General features: G+C 47.9%; 1 protein-coding gene and 1 long non-coding RNA gene across 6 annotated transcripts in view; one reads left to right on the top strand and one right to left on the bottom strand.

The window, feature by feature from the left end:
* The window catches only part of LOC308671968, a 37,042-nt gene extending 34,313 nt beyond the window's left edge, over positions 1–2,729 (bottom strand). For both annotated transcript variants that reach the window (XR_014027316.1, XR_014027317.1), the window contains exon 1: positions 1,121–2,729. This is a non-coding gene — a long non-coding RNA (uncharacterized lncRNA). The remainder of the gene's footprint in view (positions 1–1,120) is intronic.
* Positions 2,730–19,402, top strand: HPCAL4 (hippocalcin like 4). Of its 4 annotated transcripts, none has more exons than XM_081334500.1 (5): positions 2,730–3,235; positions 6,813–6,888; positions 15,055–15,224; positions 16,347–16,562; positions 16,980–19,402. In XM_081334500.1, the coding sequence occupies exons 3-5, from the start codon at positions 15,063–15,065 to the stop codon at positions 17,175–17,177; spliced, it is 576 nt and encodes a 191-aa protein (XP_081190626.1). In that variant the 5' UTR covers positions 2,730–3,235; positions 6,813–6,888; positions 15,055–15,062; the 3' UTR covers positions 17,178–19,402. The 4 variants fall into 4 exon arrangements, with proteins under 4 accessions (XP_081190626.1, XP_081190628.1, XP_081190629.1 ...); XM_081334502.1 differs by having other exon boundaries at positions 2,730–3,091; XM_081334501.1 differs by having other exon boundaries at positions 3,235–3,370.
* The last annotated feature ends 864 nt before the right edge of the window (positions 19,403–20,266 follow it).

Below are 20,266 nucleotides of genomic sequence, written 5' to 3' on the forward strand. Positions count from 1 at the left end.
ACTGACCTCGAGCCAGACATCCTAGAATGTGAAGTGAAGTGGGCCTTAGAAAAGCTGAGCAACAACAAAGCTAGTGGAGGTGACAGTATTCCAGCTGAGCTATTCAAAATCTTAAAAGACAATGCAGTAAAAGTGCTACACTCAATTTGCCAGCAAATTTGGAAAACTCAACAATGGCCACAGGATTGGAAAAGATCAGTTTACATTCCAATTCCAAAGAAAGGCAGTGCCAAAGAATGTTCAAACTATCGCACCATTGCACTCATTTCTCATGCTAGTAAAGTCATGCTTAAAATCCTACAAGCTAGACTTCAGCAGTATGTGGATCGAGAACTACCAGAAGTGCAGGCAGGATTTCGAAGAGGCAGAGGAACTAGAGATCAAATTGCCAACATACGCTGGATCATGGAGAAAGCTAGGGAGTTCCAGAAAAACATCTACTTCTGCTTCATTGACTATGCTAAAGCCTTTGATTGTGTGGATCATAACAAACTGTGGCAAGTTCTTAAAGAGATGGGAGTACCAGACCATCTTATTTGTCTCTTGAGAAACCTATATGCGGGTCAAGAAGCAACAGTGAGAACTGGACACGGAACCACTGATTGGTTCAAAATTGGGAAAGGAGTCCGGCAAGGCTGTATACTGTCGCCCTGCCTATTTAACTTAAGGCTTAAGGCTATGGTCTTCCCAGTTGCAACGTATGGCAGTGAAAGTTGGACCATAAGAAAGGCTGAGCGCCAAAGAATTGAGGCCTTTGAACTGTGGTGCTGGAGAAGACTCCTGCGAGTCCCTTGGACCGCAAGGCGATCAAACCGGTCAGTCCTAGAGGAGATCAATCCTGACTGCTCTTTAGAAGGCCAGATCCTGAAGCTAAAACTCAAGTACTTTGGCCACCTAATGAGAAGGAAGGACTCACTGGAGAAGAGCCTAATGCTGGGAAAGATCGAGGGCAATAGAAGAAGGGGACGACAGAGAATGAGGTGGCTGGATGGAGTCACTGAAGCAGTAGGTGTGAGCTTAAATGGACTCCAGAAGATGGTAGAGGACAGGAAGGCCTGGAGGAATGTTGTCCATAGGGTCGCGATGGGTCGGACACGACTTCGCAGCTAACAACAACAACAACAACAGAACCATATTTCCTAGAGTCTAAAATGTCCTTGATTTCAAAATGCTGCTCTCCTTCTACCATGATTGGAAAAGGAGGAGGGGCTGCAGCTGACCTTAAAGGCAAATTCAATTCATGTTTTAAGAGACTACAGTGAAATACTGGGTGAAGCTGTCTAAGTGTCTTAGGGAGCTCTAATTGTACTGTTACCAGATTGATTTCCTTTTAATGGGGAAAAGTCCCACAAACTTTGGTCCTAGTTTTTTAGAGGGCTGCAGGGATTTCAGGTATCTAGTAGACAGGTATACTTTCCCCCCCACTTGGAATGGTTTGGGCTCAGTTCGTTTCTGATCTGCCTGGAACTTATATGCTTCCCTAGCCTTGTCTAAAGCTTTTCTCACAACTGGGCAGGTGTTTTGGAGTTGTGCGATCCAATCCTTCAGGGAGGGGATGATCGGCTCGGTAGAGGGTAGTTCAGGTATTGGATTGAAGCTTTTCCTGGTCGCGGGAGCAGCAGATGACCTTGGTCCCCACAAGACAGAAGATTATTTTGACTAAAGAAACACCTGGGCAACCCCCCTCCGGTCTATGTGGCAACCTAGAATGAGAAGAAAAAAATCACTGCAGCCATGCTTATTGTAGAGTTGACACTGGCAGTGATGCACCTGCTGCTCCCTCCTCTCTTTCTCCTTGTAACTTTGCACATGGGAATGGCAACTCTTGTGACTGGCAGCCTCCGTTGCTTTAATGAGCACTGAAAGACTGGTCTAGGTTGGCTGTGCACAATGGAAGAGATGAAGAGGGCTGTGGCACTATCATGTTTTGAATTAGTCTTTAAGCAGTTTCAGCTCACCTTCCTGGGCACCTGAACGTTTCTAAAAATTGTGCTTGAACATTACAGGTAGTCCTCGATTTATGATTGCAATTGAGCCCAAAACATGTTGCTAAGTGATATAATTGGTGAGTTTTGCCCCATTTTATGACCTTTCTTGCCACAGTTGTTAAGTGAATTGGTGCAGTTGTTAACTCAGTCATACAGTTGTGAAGTGAACCTAGGTCTCCCATTAACTTTGCTTGTCAGAAGGTCACAAAAAGTGATCACGTGAGCCCAGAACATTGCAAACGTCATAAATATGAACCAATTGCCAAGTGTCTGAATTTTGATCACGTGACCATGGAGATGCGACAATAATTTTAAGTGTGAAAAACGGTCATAAGACAGAGGCGGTAGGACACACATATCCCAGGCCAAACCCAAAGCCATGGTGGAGCAAAGGGGCTGTTCTAGGCAATGAGATTCATAAACAGGCTTTGCAGCTGGGCTGCCAATTCACCTGCAGACCCATCCCTGTCCTTGCTGGGTTCCCCCTCCACCTAAGGGTTTCCTGAGTCGACTGCTTCTAATGGAAAATTATTTCAGTTTTTCAAAAACTCGAAGCTGCGTGGGAAACGGCTAGCGAGCACCTGCACGTTCTTTATTGCCGGTGCCCCCCCCCCAATTTTCAGAAAAGGGGCAGAGCGAGGGGGAGGGCTGCGGCAAGGAGCCTTCAGGTGAATCTGGGCCGCCTTCCATACTCTCCCCCTCCGGCAGCCATCTTGTGACTAGGCAGCCTTCTCGCCGCGGCGACCGAGCCGCCCGCCTGAGCAGGTTCGACGGCCCTCGGCCGCTCCTGCAGGAACGGAGTCCGCGCAGCGAGCAGCCCCTGCCGCCGGCCCCTCGGACTACCAAGCGCTCCGAAGGGCTGCCCCGCCTCAGGGCAACCCCTGCCCGCTCCTGCCTCGGCCGAGCGCAAGGCTGCTGCTTTGCCGGGGCTCCGGACCCCTCCGCTGCCCGGGCGAGGAGTCGCCCCTCCGGGAGCGAAAGAGGGGTGACTGCCACTCGGCGCAGCCAATGAGGCTCCGCGCGGAGGCGGCGGGCGGGCGCCGGGCGCGCCACATTCTGCTCCAGGCGAGGCGGGCAAGGAAGGTGCCGAAGCGGCGGCGCAGGTGGGGCTCAGCGCGGCGGAGCTCCTCCTCGGCTTCCCCGTGGAGCGCTCGCTGTTCCCGCGGCTCCGGCTCCGCACCGGGCGCGCCTCCGAGGGAGGGAGGGCAGGCAAGCAGCCGGCCGAGGAGCAGACCCGCGCCCGCCAGGTGAGCTGCGGCGCCGGCGCTTCTGGAGCTCGGGAGCTTCCGCCGCTGGCGGCTGCGGCGCCTCTTCCTCGTGGGGGTGCGGCGGATTCCTGCCCTAGGGCTCCGCAGACCACCCCCGGGCCCAGGAGCGCGCAGGTGGGTGCCGGGGAGACACGCGCCTCACGCCTTCAGGCTTCCTCGGCGGTTCTGGAGCCGAGCGCTGGAAGGCGAAGCAGGCGCTGCCTTCCGGCCCGAGGGAAGGCGGAGATCGATGCGGTCCCCTTCTCACTCCCCCGCCAAGCCCCCTTGGGCTCCACCCGTCTGCCTGCCCGCCCGTCCCCTACGCCCCTTCTCCCAGTCCTTTGCGGCAAGCCCGTGCCTGGCCGTAGGGCATCTCTGTCTGTCTGGCGTGGGGGTGGGGGGGTAAGGTTCTTGCCTTTGCAAACCGGGGGAGGGGGAGGCAAAGGAGCTGCGATGTTGCCTCTTCTCAGCCAAGGAGAGAAATGACAAAACTGTTGTCTGAAGTCGGGGGTGGGGGTGGGGAGAGGCATTTTCCTATTTTCCAGCTATTTTTACAATGGCTAGAGAAGGAAGTGCTGACCTTTGACTGTAACCTGCTTCTCTGCATTCAAAAGGTCACACAGCTCTTCCCCACTCCCCTAAGGGCTTTCCTTATCCATCAGGGTCTTTGCAACAATTAGTCAGGCAGAGGGATTGATAAAAAGACTCTTGCTGTGTCCAAAAAACTTGCAGATGGGCAGATGGGGTGGGCGAGCAAACCATTGTTGTGTCTCACGCACATACACACCCCTTGCAGCAGGAAGCTCCTGAGGGAGGCAAGCAAGGGGGTCTTGGGTCTGCGACCCTCATGCCTGCATTTCCAAGGACAGTAGCCTGAAGCCCACAAAGCCTCTTCTGGAAATCCAGTTTGTGCTCTGCTCCTCCTTTGCTGATGCAGCCAACCTCAATGTGAACAACTGTGTGAACATCTTCTACATGAAAATGAAGCTGACTGACTACCACTCTGGGTCCTCTTAATTGACTGAGTCGGTGGCCCGGTTGGCTCACCATGAGCCGGTCTGACTGTAATTGCCCCCCTGGGCTGTCTTTGGGCAGGGAACTGGAAGAGTCAGCCAGAGCCTTCCCTTGGAGGGGGGCAGTGGTGGGCCTGCTCTCCTCTGACCCGTCTTCAAGAGCCAGTTATACATCTTATCCAGCCTGGGGGTGAGGGGGTGAAAGTGGCCAGGGTCATCTGCTAGGGAAGAAGTCTTGGGTTCAGCAATGGAGAGAGACCCCTAGATGTGGGGTGAGTATGGGCAGAATGCCTTATTTTACAAGTGGTTGTACAGGAGGACTTCATAAGCATATTTAGATGGATCAGTTACAAACCTGAGCCAGCTGCATTAACACAACAGACTTTTGGAGGGGGTCTCAGTGAATGGGCCCCCACCACTGGATTTTGTTTCTGATTGAGTGGTTTATGCGAACCCAGAGAATAGCCAGCTAACTTAGAACACTAAGTTGAACTCTGTATCGGTTATGCAGTCATTTGGATCACAAGCAATCACAAGCTTGCTTGCATCACTGAGCCCTTAACAGTCTGAGCACCAAGACTGTTGATGTCGCTGGGCACCAAGCTGGGAAATGCCAGGCTGGAAAACAGACCAAGAAAACAGCCTGCAGAAGTGTGGATGAGGGCATGTCAGAGGGAAGGGGTAGAGAGGTCCCTTGATGGCACTGTTCCACCTTGAGTTTTGAGGGTGAATTCCTGGAGGTCTGAGCAGGGATCTCAGTTGTCAAGCAAATGCCCAGCAGTAGCCAGAATAGGGAGTCATTTTGGAGCATTTTCTCGTGTTCAGAACATTTTGTAAGCCAGATTAGATCAGCCTTGTTTTCTCCTTGGCAAAGTGGAGGGGGCGGAGTGTTTTGTGGCTCCTGCTGTGAATGCACCGCAATCCTGAGGGTGTCATAGCTCAACTCTTTCCTACTGAAAAGCCTCCAGCTCCCCAAAAGAGATCCCAAGAGGATGAGCATGACTCGTGTCTAGCGCTCCACAAGAGCAAGGCAGGTTCCAACTGAATGTTGGGGAAAAGATTCTCAAGAGGAAGGGCAGGTTGAGAGCTGAGCCAATTTCCCAGGGAGTCCATGGTGTCCCCTTCCTAGATGGGTCCAAGGAGAAACTGGACAGTCATCTGTCATGGGTGCTGGCCTGTGGACTGAGCCCAAGGGTGGGCTTACTGACCTTAAAGGGCCCTTCTCCGATTGATTCTGAGATCACGGATCCAACACGAAACCTCAGAGGGAGCCTAAGAAGCAGCAGATGAGTAGCTTTTTCCACTAAGCAATTATTAAAAGGTATCAGCTGCCCAGTTTCTCCTGCTCTTGGGCCACCACGGACTGACGTGACTCTTCTCTTTGCCAGTCTTTGGACATGCTGGATGAGGGTTGTGTCTGTTGGCTCCCAGAGTGGTGAATTTGGAGAGGCTGACCTTGTCATTTGAAGACCTTGCCCCTCGCCCTTCCATGGGCATCTCTTTGGGTTAGAGTCTCTGTCATCCAAGGCAAGATGGTCAGCCCCAGTCAGGACATTCCTGTGTCTGCTGGAGATTCTCTCTGGAGGAGTTTGGTGGCGTAACTGATTTTTTTTACCCTTCTTGCCTATTTTTGGCTTCAGTGTTTGTCCAGCTTGATTATGGAGAAAATAACCAATATGCAGAGAAAGCCAAGGAAGGGAATCTCTGGCTGAATGTGAGGGCTCAGTGATGTGGGACTTTGGGTGCTTTGAAGGCTATTTCTGGGGCCCCTTCCCAGGTCTTCCTTACCTGTCATAGAAGTCTGTACAAACTGCCACTGGGAGGGACCCAACCACTTATAGCAAAATGACACCTCAAGCAAAGTGGTGTTTGCCTTTTGGTTTTGGTTTTAAGAGCACCATGTCTAGCTGTAACTCAGAGAGACCCAGGATTTTAAAGGCAAGACAAAACTGCATCCTTACCAGACCATTTTTTTCATTGTCTTACATGGAATTATGCAAATGGCCACTCCTGTTATGGTTCCTGAAGCAAAATTCAGAAAATCAGTCCAGCCCCCTACCTCTACCAGCATAGAAAGTGCATGGGTCAAACAAGAAAGGGTAGGGGATTGGCGGAGCCGGACATGCCTTTGGGGCTGTGCTTGCCTTCCAAGGGTGGACAAGCACACCTGTGCCAAGAAGGACGATGGGCAAAACAGCATGGAACCTGGCAGCCATTATAGGCATATTAAATAGCACAGTGATGTCAGATGCTGATGGGGAACTGGAAGGCAGCCCAGAGAGATGGGCATGACGGTCCATCAGGTGAACTGTTGACTTCCAGATACCTGGCTGCTGGGGGTATGGAGACAGCAAGGGCAGGATTGGCATCTGAAGCAGTGGCCCAGTTAGACAGAACGGAGAGCCTGCTTGACATGCTGGTTGGAAGAGTTGACTGCAGCATATCTGCTTGCCTTCATGGGTGGGGAGTAGAACCTGTGGGAGTTCCTTGGAAAACGGCAATTCCCCCTCCCCCTCCCATATATGCATATAGATGCCTTAACAAATAAACATTTCTCTTTCCAGTCTTTCAGCAGAAAGCTGCATTGCAAATCAAGGAAGCCTCCAGTTCTGAAAAAGGTTCTCCTAGTCTTCTGCTCAGGTAGGGCTACAGGGCTCCTTCCATTTTGCTTTTTTTTGGTAGCACAGTTGAGAACCTGCAAATTCAACTAGCCAGACATTTTATCTGGCAGGCCTTTTTTGCAAGATCCCTAAAGAGCCTGAGGATTCAGAGGTGGTAGTACCTCCAGTCCCGTGAGATGTTCTGTAATGTTTTTTGAGGATTGCCTGCTCTGTTTTGGATGCTGAGCACAATCTTAGATGTTTGCAAGTTAAGCTTAAGCTCCTATGAATCCACCTTGTATTTCTTTATGTTACCAATCAATGCAGTGCTTTATATATTTGACCTGAAGAGTGTTGAGTACAGACATAGCAGCAATGAGAGGAGTCAGTGTGGCTACCAAGACTAACTCACTGTTTGGTGACAGAATCCCTGTTGAAGCATGTGTGACAGATGGTGGTGCAGCTTATGCTTAACTGCACCCAGTGAAGGAGAGCCATCCCTTCCCCAAAAAATTGGCTGCCCCATCTTTGGTTCCACTGAAAACGGGCCTTGCAAGTTAGGATCGAGAAGACTTTCAAAATGGCAGCAACCTCTTGCCTGGAGCCGCAGGGACCATCAGAAGGGGGTCCCTGTGGCAGCTTTGCTTGGTCATAACAGAGCAGGGACAAGAAGGAAGAGGGGCGCATGGATGAAAGGGCCAGCTGGGCAGTTGCTTCAGGGGAGATGTTTGCTGCTGCTGCTGCAGGGGTCAATCTTGCAACAGTGCAGCAGTTGCCATGACAGCCACAGCATCTGTTGCCATGTGCAACAGAGGAAGGGGACGGTGAAATGGCTGCTGTTCCTTTTCTGCCCTCTGAAGATCATCCACCAGGTATCTAGCCTGGGAGAGAAGAGAAGGAATCTGAGGGTGCAAAGCAGCCATCCCTCAGCGGAGCCTCAAAAAGCAACTCGTTTCCACCTCCTTAGACTTTGCCAGAGAAGACAGTGGTTCCCACAAAACTGGTCAGCCCTCTGAGGTACTGGTTAAGGAGTGGGAGGAGGTGGGCCTAAAAACCCCCTGACTTTGGCCACTTGGTGACAGCCAGCCTACTTGCAGGGTTGTTGCCTGGGAAAAATTGGAAAACAGAGTGTGGTGTCCAGCGCCTGGCAAAAAGGTGTGATAAACAAAGCGCCCCCCCCCAATAAAGAGGTTCTGGACGAAATACAGTAGAGGTAAAGAGACGCATGGAATGCATAAGTGCAGCTAAGACTTTTATGAAGACTGGCCTGTTCCGTACAGTGTAACTTATTTATATCTGTTTTTGTACTTGTAAAATAGACTTTCCAAGAGATTTAAAACTGGTTAATTTATGTTTGGAAACTTCATTTGTCTCTTCTCCCCCCCCCCCAATTCTACTATTACACTTTCTTGGTCATTCACTTGCTGGACCCACACAGGATTAAATCTGCGTAGGACTGAGTGAAGCTGAGTCTTGGATCCTGTCTCTTTAACAGCAAGTCCTGGGTTGCACAAAGCAATGGAAAAACGCCCGTCTCTATATCGGGGCATGTACAGATTGTATATCATAGGCAGACAAGTCAAATGTTTGCCACAAATAAACTGTTCTGACTTGCAGCAGTTCAGGTTTTGGCCTGGAATGTTTTCCTCCTGTTTGGGAGCCTGATAGATTTTTATTTTATTTTATTACTTTGTTTTACTTTATTTTATTTTATTATTTCTTTATCTTTATTTTATTTTATTTTATTATTTATTTTTTGGAAAAAGATCAGACATCTTTCTCGCAAGGCCTTTGCAAAAAATGGCTGAACTGGTGATACCTGCAGTACTAAACGTACTGCAGTACTGCAGGCCTCAATTTATCACCGCAACTGAGACATTTTGGTTGCTAAGCAAGGTGGTCCTTAAATGAGTCACACACGGTTTTACAATTTTTTGCCATGGCCATTAAGTGAATCACGGCTGTTGTGAAGGGAATCTGGCTTCCCCAGTTCCCTTTGCAAGTGGTGATGAGGAGACTTGGGTGCTGAGACTGCCCTAGGTACATGCCAGTTGCCAGCACCCAAAATTTGGTCACATGATCCTGGGGAGGCTGCAGGGATCGTAAGTGTGAGGAATGGTCATAAGTCACTTTTTTTCAGTGCCGTTGCGGGCTCAAACGGCCAGCAAATGAACGGTTGTAAGTCTGCAAATCTACCTGCATTGCCCAAAATGTCACACAGCAAATCATAAAAGTTGTCCTCACAAAACAGGGCAATTGCCCTAGTAAAGGCACAACCGTTATTAGGCATGGTGGTGAAACATCCAAGTTCAGGGGCAGTATATCTTCAGACCTCACTTGCTGCAGAACCGCCGCAAGGAGAAAGCTGTTTGGGTCACAGTTTTGCTGCTGGACTACACAGACTGGGCGCCAAGAAGTGGCGTTTCTCGGGTCAGTCTTTGGTCTGCAGGCCAAATTCCTCTCTATGCCCATCTGCGTCGCTCGCCTGTGGCTGGGGACTTGTGGAACGGGCATAAAATGAGCCATTATGGTCCACGGTGGCTGGCGAAGAAGGAATTGTGATTCTCGGGGCCAGTTGGCACAAGGGCTTCCGGGCCCTATCAGGACAAAGACCTGACCAGAAAAACAAGATTTCCTCTCCTGGCCCTTAACTTCCCTGGAGGTTGGAAGAAATGTGCCTTTCAAGAGAGAAGGGTAAATACATTAAGCGCTGAGTTGTCAGTTCCTTGGCACTGAAAGGAGAGCGTGGAAGAGAAACTGAACTCAGAAGTGGAGGCGGCGGTTTAGCAGCAGCTTTCCTTTTGCAAAGGGGGTAGGGCCCTCCCCAGAATTAGGGGGCACCATCCCTCTGGGCCAAAGCCCTCTCTTGATCCCCCAAGTGTTCGGCTTGCAGGGGGGGGCTTTCTCCCAGGGAGCTGTTTCCTCTAGTCTACTGGCATGGGGCTGCGAGGAGGAAGCCTGAAGCGTCCCAGCCAGGCACCCTGGCCAGTGGGGAGAGGGCTGCAGGGTCCCCCAAAGGGGTGACATGATAGGAATATTTCAATACTTGAGCAGCTATAAAGAAGAGGGGGTCAATTATTTTTGAAAGCACCAGATGACAAGGCAAGAAACAATGGATGGAAACCCATTAAGGAGAGAAGCAACCTGGAATTAAACTTCCTGACATGAGAACAATTAACCAGTGAAACTCCTTGCCTTCAGAAGTTGTGGGTGCTCCATCACTGGAGGCTTTTAAGAAGAGACTGGGCAGCCATTTGTCTGGAATGGCAGGGTCTCCTGCTTGTGCAGGGGGCTGGACTCAAAGATCTTCAAGCTCTGTTATTGTATAAATTAGTAGCAAAATGTTCATTTATTTCCTCGATTGGATGGTGTGTAGTATACACCTATGGCAACGTCATTCCTTTTTCCTTTTATATTAACCACATGCATTATATTAACCAAATGCATCCTTGGTATCGTGTCCTGTTTTATATCGGAGTTCCCCTTCCTTCTCACCACTCCTTACCTCATGGTTTGATTGGTTGTCAAGTGAGTTGCTGAAGTTGGCAATGCTGTTGTTCAACCTCAAAGAACTATTTGCTGCCCAAATGCTGAAGATCGGTTTTGCTTTTCTCTCTGTGTCATTGTTCAGATGGCAAACCTAGTAATCTTACGCCACTGAGGATGTTACCTAGCCTGGTAACAAAATGCTCAGAAACCAACCCAAAAGCTCGGAGAACAAACTTTCATCCTAATAATCTTAACCAGAATAGAGCTGGAAGGCACCTTGGAGGTCTCCTAGTCCAATCCCCTGCTCAAGGGGTACCCAAACCTATGGGCCGTGGTCCACTACTGAGCCGTGGCCTACTGGCCACTGGGCCTCGGGACAGGCCAGCCAGTGCGTGCATGTGTGTACATGCACTCACCACCACTTGTACTAGTGCAAGGCCGCACAGCTTAAATGGGGTGCTGTGTGGCCTAAGTGGGATGCTGTGCAGCAAAAACGGCACCACACGGCCTAAATGGGGTACTGCACAGCAAAAATGGCACCGCATGGTGAAAATGGGTGCCATGCGGTAAAAATGGGGCACACATGGCCTAAATGGGGCACCACGTGGTGAAAACAGGGCGCTAGCACCTGTGTGGCAAAAATGGGGCAGGGTGTTGTGATTCAGGGTCAGCCTGTGGGTTCGGCAGTTGGGTCGGACGATTCAGAGGAGGAGGAGGAGGAGGGGTTTGGAGAGCCTGCAGAGGACAGTTCTGAGGCTTCGCAGAGCTCTCAGCCAGGCCCCTCCCATCTGGTTACTACACAGACCCAGCTGTGTGAGCCTGACAGCGTGGATGAAGATGACCCACAGCTGGCCCTGTTCAAGGACGCCCGACGCAGGAGGCAGTCAATCAGGAGTAAACAGAGGAAGGCAATGGGGCACCTCGGAAGGAGGCAGAGAGAAGCCACGCCTTGAACTGTTTAAAAGGGGAATGTGTGGGAGGGCTGGTTTGCTGAAGGCAACCGTTTGAATAGCTCCTGTTTTAGTGGTTCGTATTTTGTTTTGCTCTGTTTTGGATCTGTTTTGTGTAAATAAATTTGGCGGGCTTACTTCCAGCCTTTTGCAAAGGGGTTGTCCCTGCCTTTTCTGCAGGGCCGGTAGTAGGCTGGAACAGAATACAGGGCTACTGTGTCATGTGGGCGCTAGTGCCACCCAGTTTGCATTGTGTGTGTGCTTCCCCCTCCCTTTCCCTCCAGTCCACCAACTGAGAAAGGTTGGGGACCTCTGCTCTATACCATTCCAGATAAGTGGTTGTCCAGTCTTTTCTTAAAAACCTGCACTGATGAAGCACCCACAACTTCTGAAGTCAAGCTGTTCCACTGGTTAATTTTTCTCACTGTTAGGAAGTTTCTCCTTAATTCCAGGTTGCTTCTCTCTTTGATTAGTTTCCATCCATTGTTTCTTGTCTTGCCTTCTGGTGCTTTGGAAAATAAGTTGACCCCCTCCTCTTTGTGGCAACCCCTCAAATATTGGAATACTGTTATCATGTCACCCCAGTCCTTCTTTTCTCTAGCCAAACCCAAATCCTGCAACCATTCTTCATATGTTTTAGGCTCCAGGCCCTTAATCATCTTAGTTGCTCTTCTTTGCACTTTTTCCTAAGTCTCAACATCTTTTTTATAATGTGACCAAAACTGGATGCAGTATTCCAGGTATGGTCTTACTAAGGCTTTATAAAGTGGTACTAATACTTTACATTATTTTGATTCTATACCTCTGTTTATACAACCAAGAATTGTATTAGCTTTTTTGGCTGTTGCCGCACACTGCTGGCTCAAGTTTAAGTGATCCTCCACTAGGACTCCAAGCTCCCTCTCACAGTTTACTGTTTTTGAACCAGGTTTCACCTAATCTGTATTTGTACCTTTGGTTTTTCCTGCCTAAGTGTAAAACTTTGCTTTTCTCCACCTTAAATTTCATGCTGTTGAACAGGCCCCATTGTTCAAGTCTATCAAAATATTTTTGGATCCTGAGCTCGTCTTCTGGGGTGTTGGCTATTCCTGACAGTTTAGTATCACTTGTAAATTTGATGAGTTCCCCTTCTATTCCCTCATCTAAAGTCATATCTTCAAGATATTGAAGAGTACCTAAGATGGAGCCTTGCCCACTGCTTCTAGGAGTTTTTCATTTTTGTGGATTTGTAGAGATGTAATGATCTTTTAGGGATGCAGTGGCTCAGTGGGTTAGGATGCTGAGCTTGTTGATCAGAAGGTCGGCAGTTTGGCGGGTTGAATCCGGAGTGCTGCGTAACAGAGTGAGCGCCTGTTACTCGTCCCAGCTTCTGCCAACCTAGCAGTTCGAAAGCACGTAAAAATGCAAGTAGAACAATAGGGACCACTAGAGTGGGAAGGTAACAGTGTTCCGTGCACCTTTGGCGTCTAGTCATGCCGGCCACATGACCACAGAGACGTCCTCAGACAAGCGCTGGCTCTTCGGCTTTGAAACGGAGATAAGCACCGGCCCTTAGAGTTGGAAACGACTAGCACGCATGTGTGGGGGAACCTTTACCTTTACCTTTAATGATCTTTTATATATAATGCAACTCCACCTCCTCTTTTGTTATGTCTGTTTGTTTTGAATAGTTTGTACCCTTCCATCAGTAAATTCCAGTCATGAGTTTCATCCCACCATGTTTCAGGAATGGCAACCATATCATATCTGCCTTCATGTATTAGTACTTCAAGTTCACCCTGTTTGTTCCCTAAACTTTGAGCATTCGTGTATACGCATTTGAGTACTTTATGGGTCTTGGGTATGTTTCTTTTATCTCCTACTTTGGAACAAGGTTTTCCATCTTTTCCATCACTCTCTCCTTCACAGTGTTCTGCCTCCTCCTCCTCCTCTTCTTCTTCTTCTTCTTCTTCTTCTTCTTCTTCTTCTTCTTCTTCTTCTTCTTCTTCTTCTTCTTCTTCTTCTTCTTCTTCTTCTTCTTCTTCTTCTTCTTCTTTACTCCCTACCTCCTTATATGATTGGTTATCTAGTGGTTTGTGCTTGGAATCAGGTTCTAAAGGTCTTGATCACGGTCTAGGAAACCAAAGTTCTCTTGACGACACCAGTTTTTCAGTTAGTGGTTCTAAAATCCTTTGCTCCCTCATTGGATGTTGGCCTTTTGTTGGAAGTGTGGATGAAAACACCACTTGAGCTGCTAATTCTTTAACTTTCTTCCCTAGCTGTTTGTAATCTCTTGTTATTGTTTTTGTTGTGTCATTGGCCCCCACGTATAGGAGAAGAAAGGGGTAGTAATCCATGGGGCTGATTATTTTAGAAAGGGACTCAGTTACATCTTTGATTTTTGCTCCAGGGAGACAACATACCTCCCTAGACTGACTATTCAGTCTGCAGACTATAGTTTCTGTTCCCCAAAGAACTGAATCTCCTATCACCAATATTCGCCTTTTTCCCCCCTAGGGAAGTCTGGGATACTATTCTGCCTGTCACAGGATTGCTGGGTTGTCTCTCTTTCTTTAGAGACTATTGATGTCTGCTCTTTTATAGGGTATCTGCATATTTTCTTCTGGGGGGAGGCTATGAAAGCAGTTCCAGAGGGGCTTCACTGGAGTGGGCTAGGAGTAGATAGTAGGGGCTTTGCTCTTGGTTGTTGTTTTCTTCTAAAAGTGACATGTTTCCATCGGTCTTCCTTGTTAGGCTCATATATAGGGTCATTTTTTGAAGCTTTTTATTCCCTACTGTGTTTAATTTGGCTGTATTGGTGTTCTTATTTTGTTCACATATGGGGTCATTTTTTTCAAGCTATTTGCTCCTATTGTGTTAATTTTGGTGTAATCTTCTTGTTTAGGTTGGGGATTCTTACTTTGTTCATTGAGTTTTAGAGTGGATGGAGTTGCTTCTAGACCCTTTACTTTTTCTTCTAAATCATATAGTTTACATTTGATACATATATAGGTTGAGTCTTTTGTGGGCATAAGCTCAAACATATGACATATTTTGCAAGTCGCTATAACGTCAGTCTTTATTTCAATGATTTTTTTGTTTGTTAAAAATTAAAATGTTTTAAAAATTAATATTTTCCCTGTTGCAAAATGTCAGTTTAGAATAGTTTACAAAAGTTTTTGACCCTTTGTAGAAAAATTCATCACTATCTTCCCTGTTTTAAATGTCTGTCTCTTTTTCTGTGATTTTTTTTATTTTTTTCCTCTTAGATCATTATGAATTTAAAAATTTCTAAAGAATTAAAACAAGTAAACTGGTTTTTCCCCCAAATGTTTAGTTGAAAAAGAAATTGAAAAATTGAAAAAAAGCAGTTCCATTGGCTTAATTCTAGAATAATGTTGACTAGACCTGTCAAACTCGTGACATCATGTGACATCGTGCAATGTATTGGGACAGTTTTGCTATTGCCAGCAATGGGGTGGGCGCGTGACGCATCTGGCCCATGGGCGGGCAGTTTGACACCCCTGATGTAGGCTTTGTATAGGTATAGGTATAGGCATTCCTTCTGGCATGTCTTTCTCCTGGTGTTAGTGAATCACCGTTTGGCTCCCTTTTTATTATGAAATATGTAGCACCATCAGAGGAACAGTCCTCCGGGAAAATGAAGGGGTACATTCTACCCCATGCAGCTTTATGACCCAGAGTGGGCACATGACAGAGAGAGGGAGCCAGAGGCAACTGAAGACTGTGCCAGGGCAGTGGCATGGCTAGCATTTTTCTCTTTCCAGAAGTCACAATGGGGAAGCACAACAGCAAGTTGGCTCCAGAGATGCTGGATGACCTGGTGAGAAGCACTGAATTTAATGAGCAAGAGCTGAAACAATGGTACAAGGGCTTTTTGAAAGATTGCCCCACAGGGATCCTCAACTTGGAGGAATTCCAGCAACTTTACATCAAGGTATGGCATGGAGGGGCGAGGGCAGCTGAGTTAGGGCTGCTTGCTTCAACCAGGCTGTCAACGCTGCAAACATGGGATGTTTTTGCTCTGACAATATAAGAGGCAGCCTTTTCCTTTAAACTGTTTTGCTTTGAATTAAATGAAGCTGGGGCTGGGGGAGGAGAATGCTACCCCGGTTGTTTTAAATAAGATAAGGAATGGCAAGAACGGAAGTGAAGCTTTGCATGTTAAACTAATTGGAGAATGTGATTTATGACATTTAAATTAAGGGAGGGAATTATTTGATATGATGTGTTCGGGGAGGAGAATTCAGATTTTGGCATCCCATTCATGCCATGCTGACGTGTTGTTCTTATTATATAGACTTTTTAGAATAAACAATGCCTGAAGATTCTTTGAACTGTTTCATTAGTCGGAACCTTGACACAGGCATTCTCTTGATGTATGAACTTCAAAGCTCCTGGAGTAGCCACAAAGGTTGGAAGCTCTACTGTCCCATTTTAAGAAGTTTGTTGGTTGTATCTTTTGATTTATGATTTATCACTTTGTTGCTTGTGAGAGCACATGCACATGAGACAAATTCCTTGTGTGTCCAATCACAGTTGCCCAACAAAGAATGTTCTATTCTGTTCTACTTTCTGAGTGCTATAGGTCCGATGAAGTTCACTTGGATAATGTTGGCTTATCAGTAAAGCCTCCCATCTGGAGCTCAAGGTGGCCATTATGTCCTGTAACATCAGTCCTGTGAGGCAGGAGAGTGTGACTGGCTCTGGGTTACCTAGCGAGCTCTTGAGAGAACTTGAACCCAAGACTCAGGATATCATAAATAAATAGATAAATAAATCTGAGCTTCATCACTTCTAATCCAACAGATTAGCCGTGTCACTATACTGGCTTTGCAAGGGATAGGATGCACTTTTCAAGTCATTTGTGACTTTCTGGAATGAACCTTAGGAAAAGCAACAAATTTGAAATAGTGTTCCTGTTCAGCATTGATTGGGTGAGGGTCTTGAGGGATGGGATGCTGCTGCTGCTGCTGTTTCTGCTGCTGGAGCACCTGCAGGCGTTTCACCTGAGGCAGCAACCCCTGTGATGACGCCTCTCCCATTTTTCCTCTTGCAGTTTTTCCCCTATGGTGACGCATCCAAGTTCGCCCAGCACGCTTTCCGCACATTTGACAAGAACGGAGATGGGACCATTGACTTCCGGGAGTTCATTTGCGCTCTGTCCGTCACTTCCAGGGGCAGCTTTGAGCAAAAGTTGAATTGGGCCTTTGAGATGTATGACTTGGATGGGGACGGGAAGATCACACGCTTAGAGATGCTAGAGATCATTGAGGTAACAGAAGTTCTCTTGGGTGGATTTCCACCTCAGGCTTGGTATTCATAATTAGGCCAATGCAGGGTGGCCAAGCTGAAATTATGTTGTGAAGTCACAGCAGATCATCACTCAGACACAATTTTCTACAGCTTTATAATTTTTTTCCCTGGGAACCCCATAAAATAGGCTTGACCAAAAGTCAGGAAAATCAGGAAATCTTGTGGTTCCCAATCCCCCCAAAGTTGTCCTTTCCTGAAATGAAGAGCAGATAACGGTACCATATCTCCCTTAGGCTGGTCCTATGCTGATGGTCCTACTTTCAGGTGTCCAGAAGTCTATGCACAGTCTATGGCTGCTTATTGCAGCAAAGTAGGGATTAAGTCTTGTGATCAGCACTGGAAGAACCATGGCTCATTTTTCCCATCTGTCTTTCAGGCTATCTACAAGATGGTGGGCACTGTCATTATGATGCGGATGGATCAAGATGGGCTGACACCCCAGCAGCGGGTCGACAAGATCTTCACCAAGATGGATAAGGATAAAGATGACCAGATCAGCCTGGAAGAGTTCAAGGAGGCAGCCAAGAGCGACCCCTCAATTGTCCTCCTGCTGCAGTGTGACATGCAAAAGTAGAAGGGTTGGGGCACTAGTCAGCCCGTCCTTTGCCTGGCTGTGTGCTCTTTCTTTTCTCTTTAGGCCTGCAAGCCCCCTCTTGAGGGAGGCTGCTGCCTTTGCCCAGATGAGTCTGCAAGTGCCTGTCCCAGCACTTGCACCAGCACAGCCAGCCCAGATGTTGACCCTTTGGCCAGGGGCCTTAGCTTCTAAGCCAGGAGATGTCCACCTCTATCTACTGGGTTTACTCTGGCTGGAGCCCCTGGCCTGTGCTTTTCTTCTTGGACATGAGGTGTTCCCAAGACCTGGCAGCAGCAAATTTAACTTCTAATGGGCTGCCTGAATCCAAGATCCAGATGGCTACAGCTGCAAGGTCCATTGTCTTAAATTACTAGCATTTGCTCTTAAGGGTAGAAAAAACTATATCCCCTCCCCCCCATTGTGTCCCCCACAACAAATCTTTACAGAAACTCTTTTTGATGGCAGGTCTAGGGCTGTGTTTTCCACTCAGTGTCCTGAGATTTCCCCTCCAAGCCTGAAAAGAGGAAATATTTCTTTTCTCTCCTTCCCCCCATCACTTCTTCACTACCAGATGCAACTGTTTTTGGCCAGGGGGAGCCTGTGGTTTCTTTTTGGAAATTTTAAAAAAACTGTAACTCCCCCCCTTTAGATCAGGGGTCTTCAAACTTGGTAGCTTTAAGACTTGTGGACTTCAACTCTCAGAATTGAAGAGTTGGCTGGGGCTTTGGCTGGCTGGGGAATTCTGGGAGTCCATTAGTCTTAAAGTTGCCAAGTTTGGAAATCCTGCTTAGACCATTGTTCCCTGCACAAATCCACCCTCTGGATCTCTAATTAAATTCCCACCTCCAGCCAGCCAAAGGGCAGGACTGGGGATGTGGGAGCTGTATTCCCACACCTCTGAAAAGCTTTGGTTGGGGAGGGCTGGTTGAGATTCCTGCGCGCTTGCTAAAAAGTATATTTCTGTACTAATCGTATGTAAAAGTACAGGTTGTTTTCATTTTTGCTTCTGCCAATAATACATTGTAATAATTAATGGGCTCTAAAGACGGGAGAGGAAGAGGCACTGGCTTTTCCAAAAAGCCAGGGATGGTGCTGACAACCCCTATTGGTGGAGATTTCTGGAGGGCCCCCAGAAAGATTATTCTTGGGTGGCCAGTGCATTAAAAATAAACTGTTGGTGCAAGCAAAGGGCACCAGAGGGGACTCTTTCAATGAATGACCCTTGCCAAGGACTGGAAATTCTATGGAGGAATGCTCTGTTTGGGGACAGATGTAACCTGTGACAGACGTAAATAAGCTGCTTTTTGTTCCTTCCAACTTACAACCTGGGAACTAGCTGTGCTCCTAAGGTGAACAGGAAAAGGAAGTGTGGCAGGGAGCATCAGTAGTTCTGGCAACTCTGATGCCTTTCCACTCTTCATTCCTTCTCTCCCCCCCCCACTTAGTATTTAAGGTTTACAACTGAGCAGACATGCACTGTGATTGATTCCCCATGAAATTTAGGGCAAAATGTGAATTGGCTACTCCAGAAGGCCAAGGTGATGGTAACCTCCCTGCAATGAAGTGTCTGGTTAGGATAGCTAAATACAGAAGTGCCAAGAAAAAGGGTGATGAGAATTTCAGGCACTCTTAGGAGGGGGGAATGTCCCCCCCCTTAAAGCAGTGGAAGGACTGGGCAAAAGGCCCAAGACAGAGCACAGTTACTGGCAGCTGTAGGTCATTTGCTCCCCAGGAGCTTTTGCAGGGTGGGAGGTTAGCTGTGGCTTGCCATGTGAATGAAAGGCCTGGAGTTCATGTATGGAAGGAAACAAGTCAGGTCGAATGAAAAAGACTTTGTCCAAGCAGAGTTCTAGTGAATTGCACTTTTTACGGTGGGTGTTTTAGTTTCTTCATGGCAGTTCTTTGACTGGGGCAGAAGAAATGAGGTGGGGTCAGTTTAAGGTCCCAGGAAGGTTTCATGCGCTGCAAGGCAGCCACCGTCTATGCCAAGGCAGTCCCTTTGGCTGCCGTGTCCTGCCCTTCCGTGTCCCGTCCTGCCCTGAACATTGCTCTTGGAGATTGTCCTATCTGCTTATTGTGATTGTGAGTATTGTACTTGTTTAGGAACTGTGAGGTAGGTTGGGGAGTGTTTGTGTGCGCACATGTAAATCTATTTTTATTTAAGTGTTCAAAGGAATCCTCATCCGATGGGAGTTTGCAATTTGGTCTCTGAATAAAAGAATGATCAGTGAGCCTGGTCTGTCTCTGCGTACCAGGGAGGGGAGGGGAACTCTTGAGAGTTTCCAGTCTCACCTCATGCGTGGCTTGCTTGCCTTTGCCATTTTCCCAGATGGTTTGCAGTAAGAAAATAATGAAACTACAGGAAAAGGGATTTGCAGGTGAAAGCTGTCAGCATCTGGGAGCAACCCACGTGCTTGGAAATGGCTGAAACTAGAGAGGAGGGTGGGAGATGGAGGAGAAAGCATGGAGGGGCCGGCCTCAGGCCCAGCCACTGGATGCACCCTGGCACTCCCACTCCAGCAGCGTGGTTCCTTTGTGCCGAGAGCCACATCACGTGTTTGCTGAGCTCCAGCAAGGTTTTGGAGCCTGGGCAAAAGCAAGGTTTGATCTACTTCAAACTAAGGGATATTAATTAAAAGCAGTTGGCATATTTATACTTTTCTGCCATATTAAAAATCAGTCTGTTGGGCCTCTGGTATTGGCAGCCAGCAGTTGTGATAAGGGCAGCCAATGTGGTTTTCAAAAAGGGGATGCGCTTTAGCTATGCACTTTGGGATGAACAGCCTTCGAATGGTGAGAGTATGAATGGGTTTCCAGAAAACATTGCAAACTATAGGAACCATTTGCACTTCAGTTTGAGATGCAGACGTCACAGACTCATCCCCAACAGCCTCCACCTGTCTTCAGCCATGAAGGGACCCAGGGCAGAAAACATCCTGCAGCCAAGAAGGCACCACACCCATTTGCACTACTCAGGTGACCCAGAGGACACAGCTAAACCTCCAAATGGTCCCAAGGACTCGCTAAAAGAATGCAAATGACCATCGGTCTGCAAGCAATATAAATCCTTCCACTCCCCACCATCTAGT

This window comes from Vipera berus (genome assembly GCF_964194415.1).
Source record: "Vipera berus genome assembly, chromosome: 9".
In the NCBI taxonomy this organism is placed as follows: domain Eukaryota; kingdom Metazoa; phylum Chordata; class Lepidosauria; order Squamata; family Viperidae; genus Vipera; species Vipera berus.

Coding starts and splice junctions, on each gene's coding strand:
- HPCAL4 (XM_081334500.1), top strand. CDS start 15,063: ATGGGGAAGCACAACAGCAAGTTGGCTCCAGAGATGCTGGATGACCTG. Junction 15,225..16,346: donor TCCAGCAACTTTACATCAAG/GTATGGCATGGA, acceptor TTCCTCTTGCAG/TTTTTCCCCTATGGTGACGC. Junction 16,563..16,979: donor AGATGCTAGAGATCATTGAG/GTAACAGAAGTT, acceptor TCTGTCTTTCAG/GCTATCTACAAGATGGTGGG.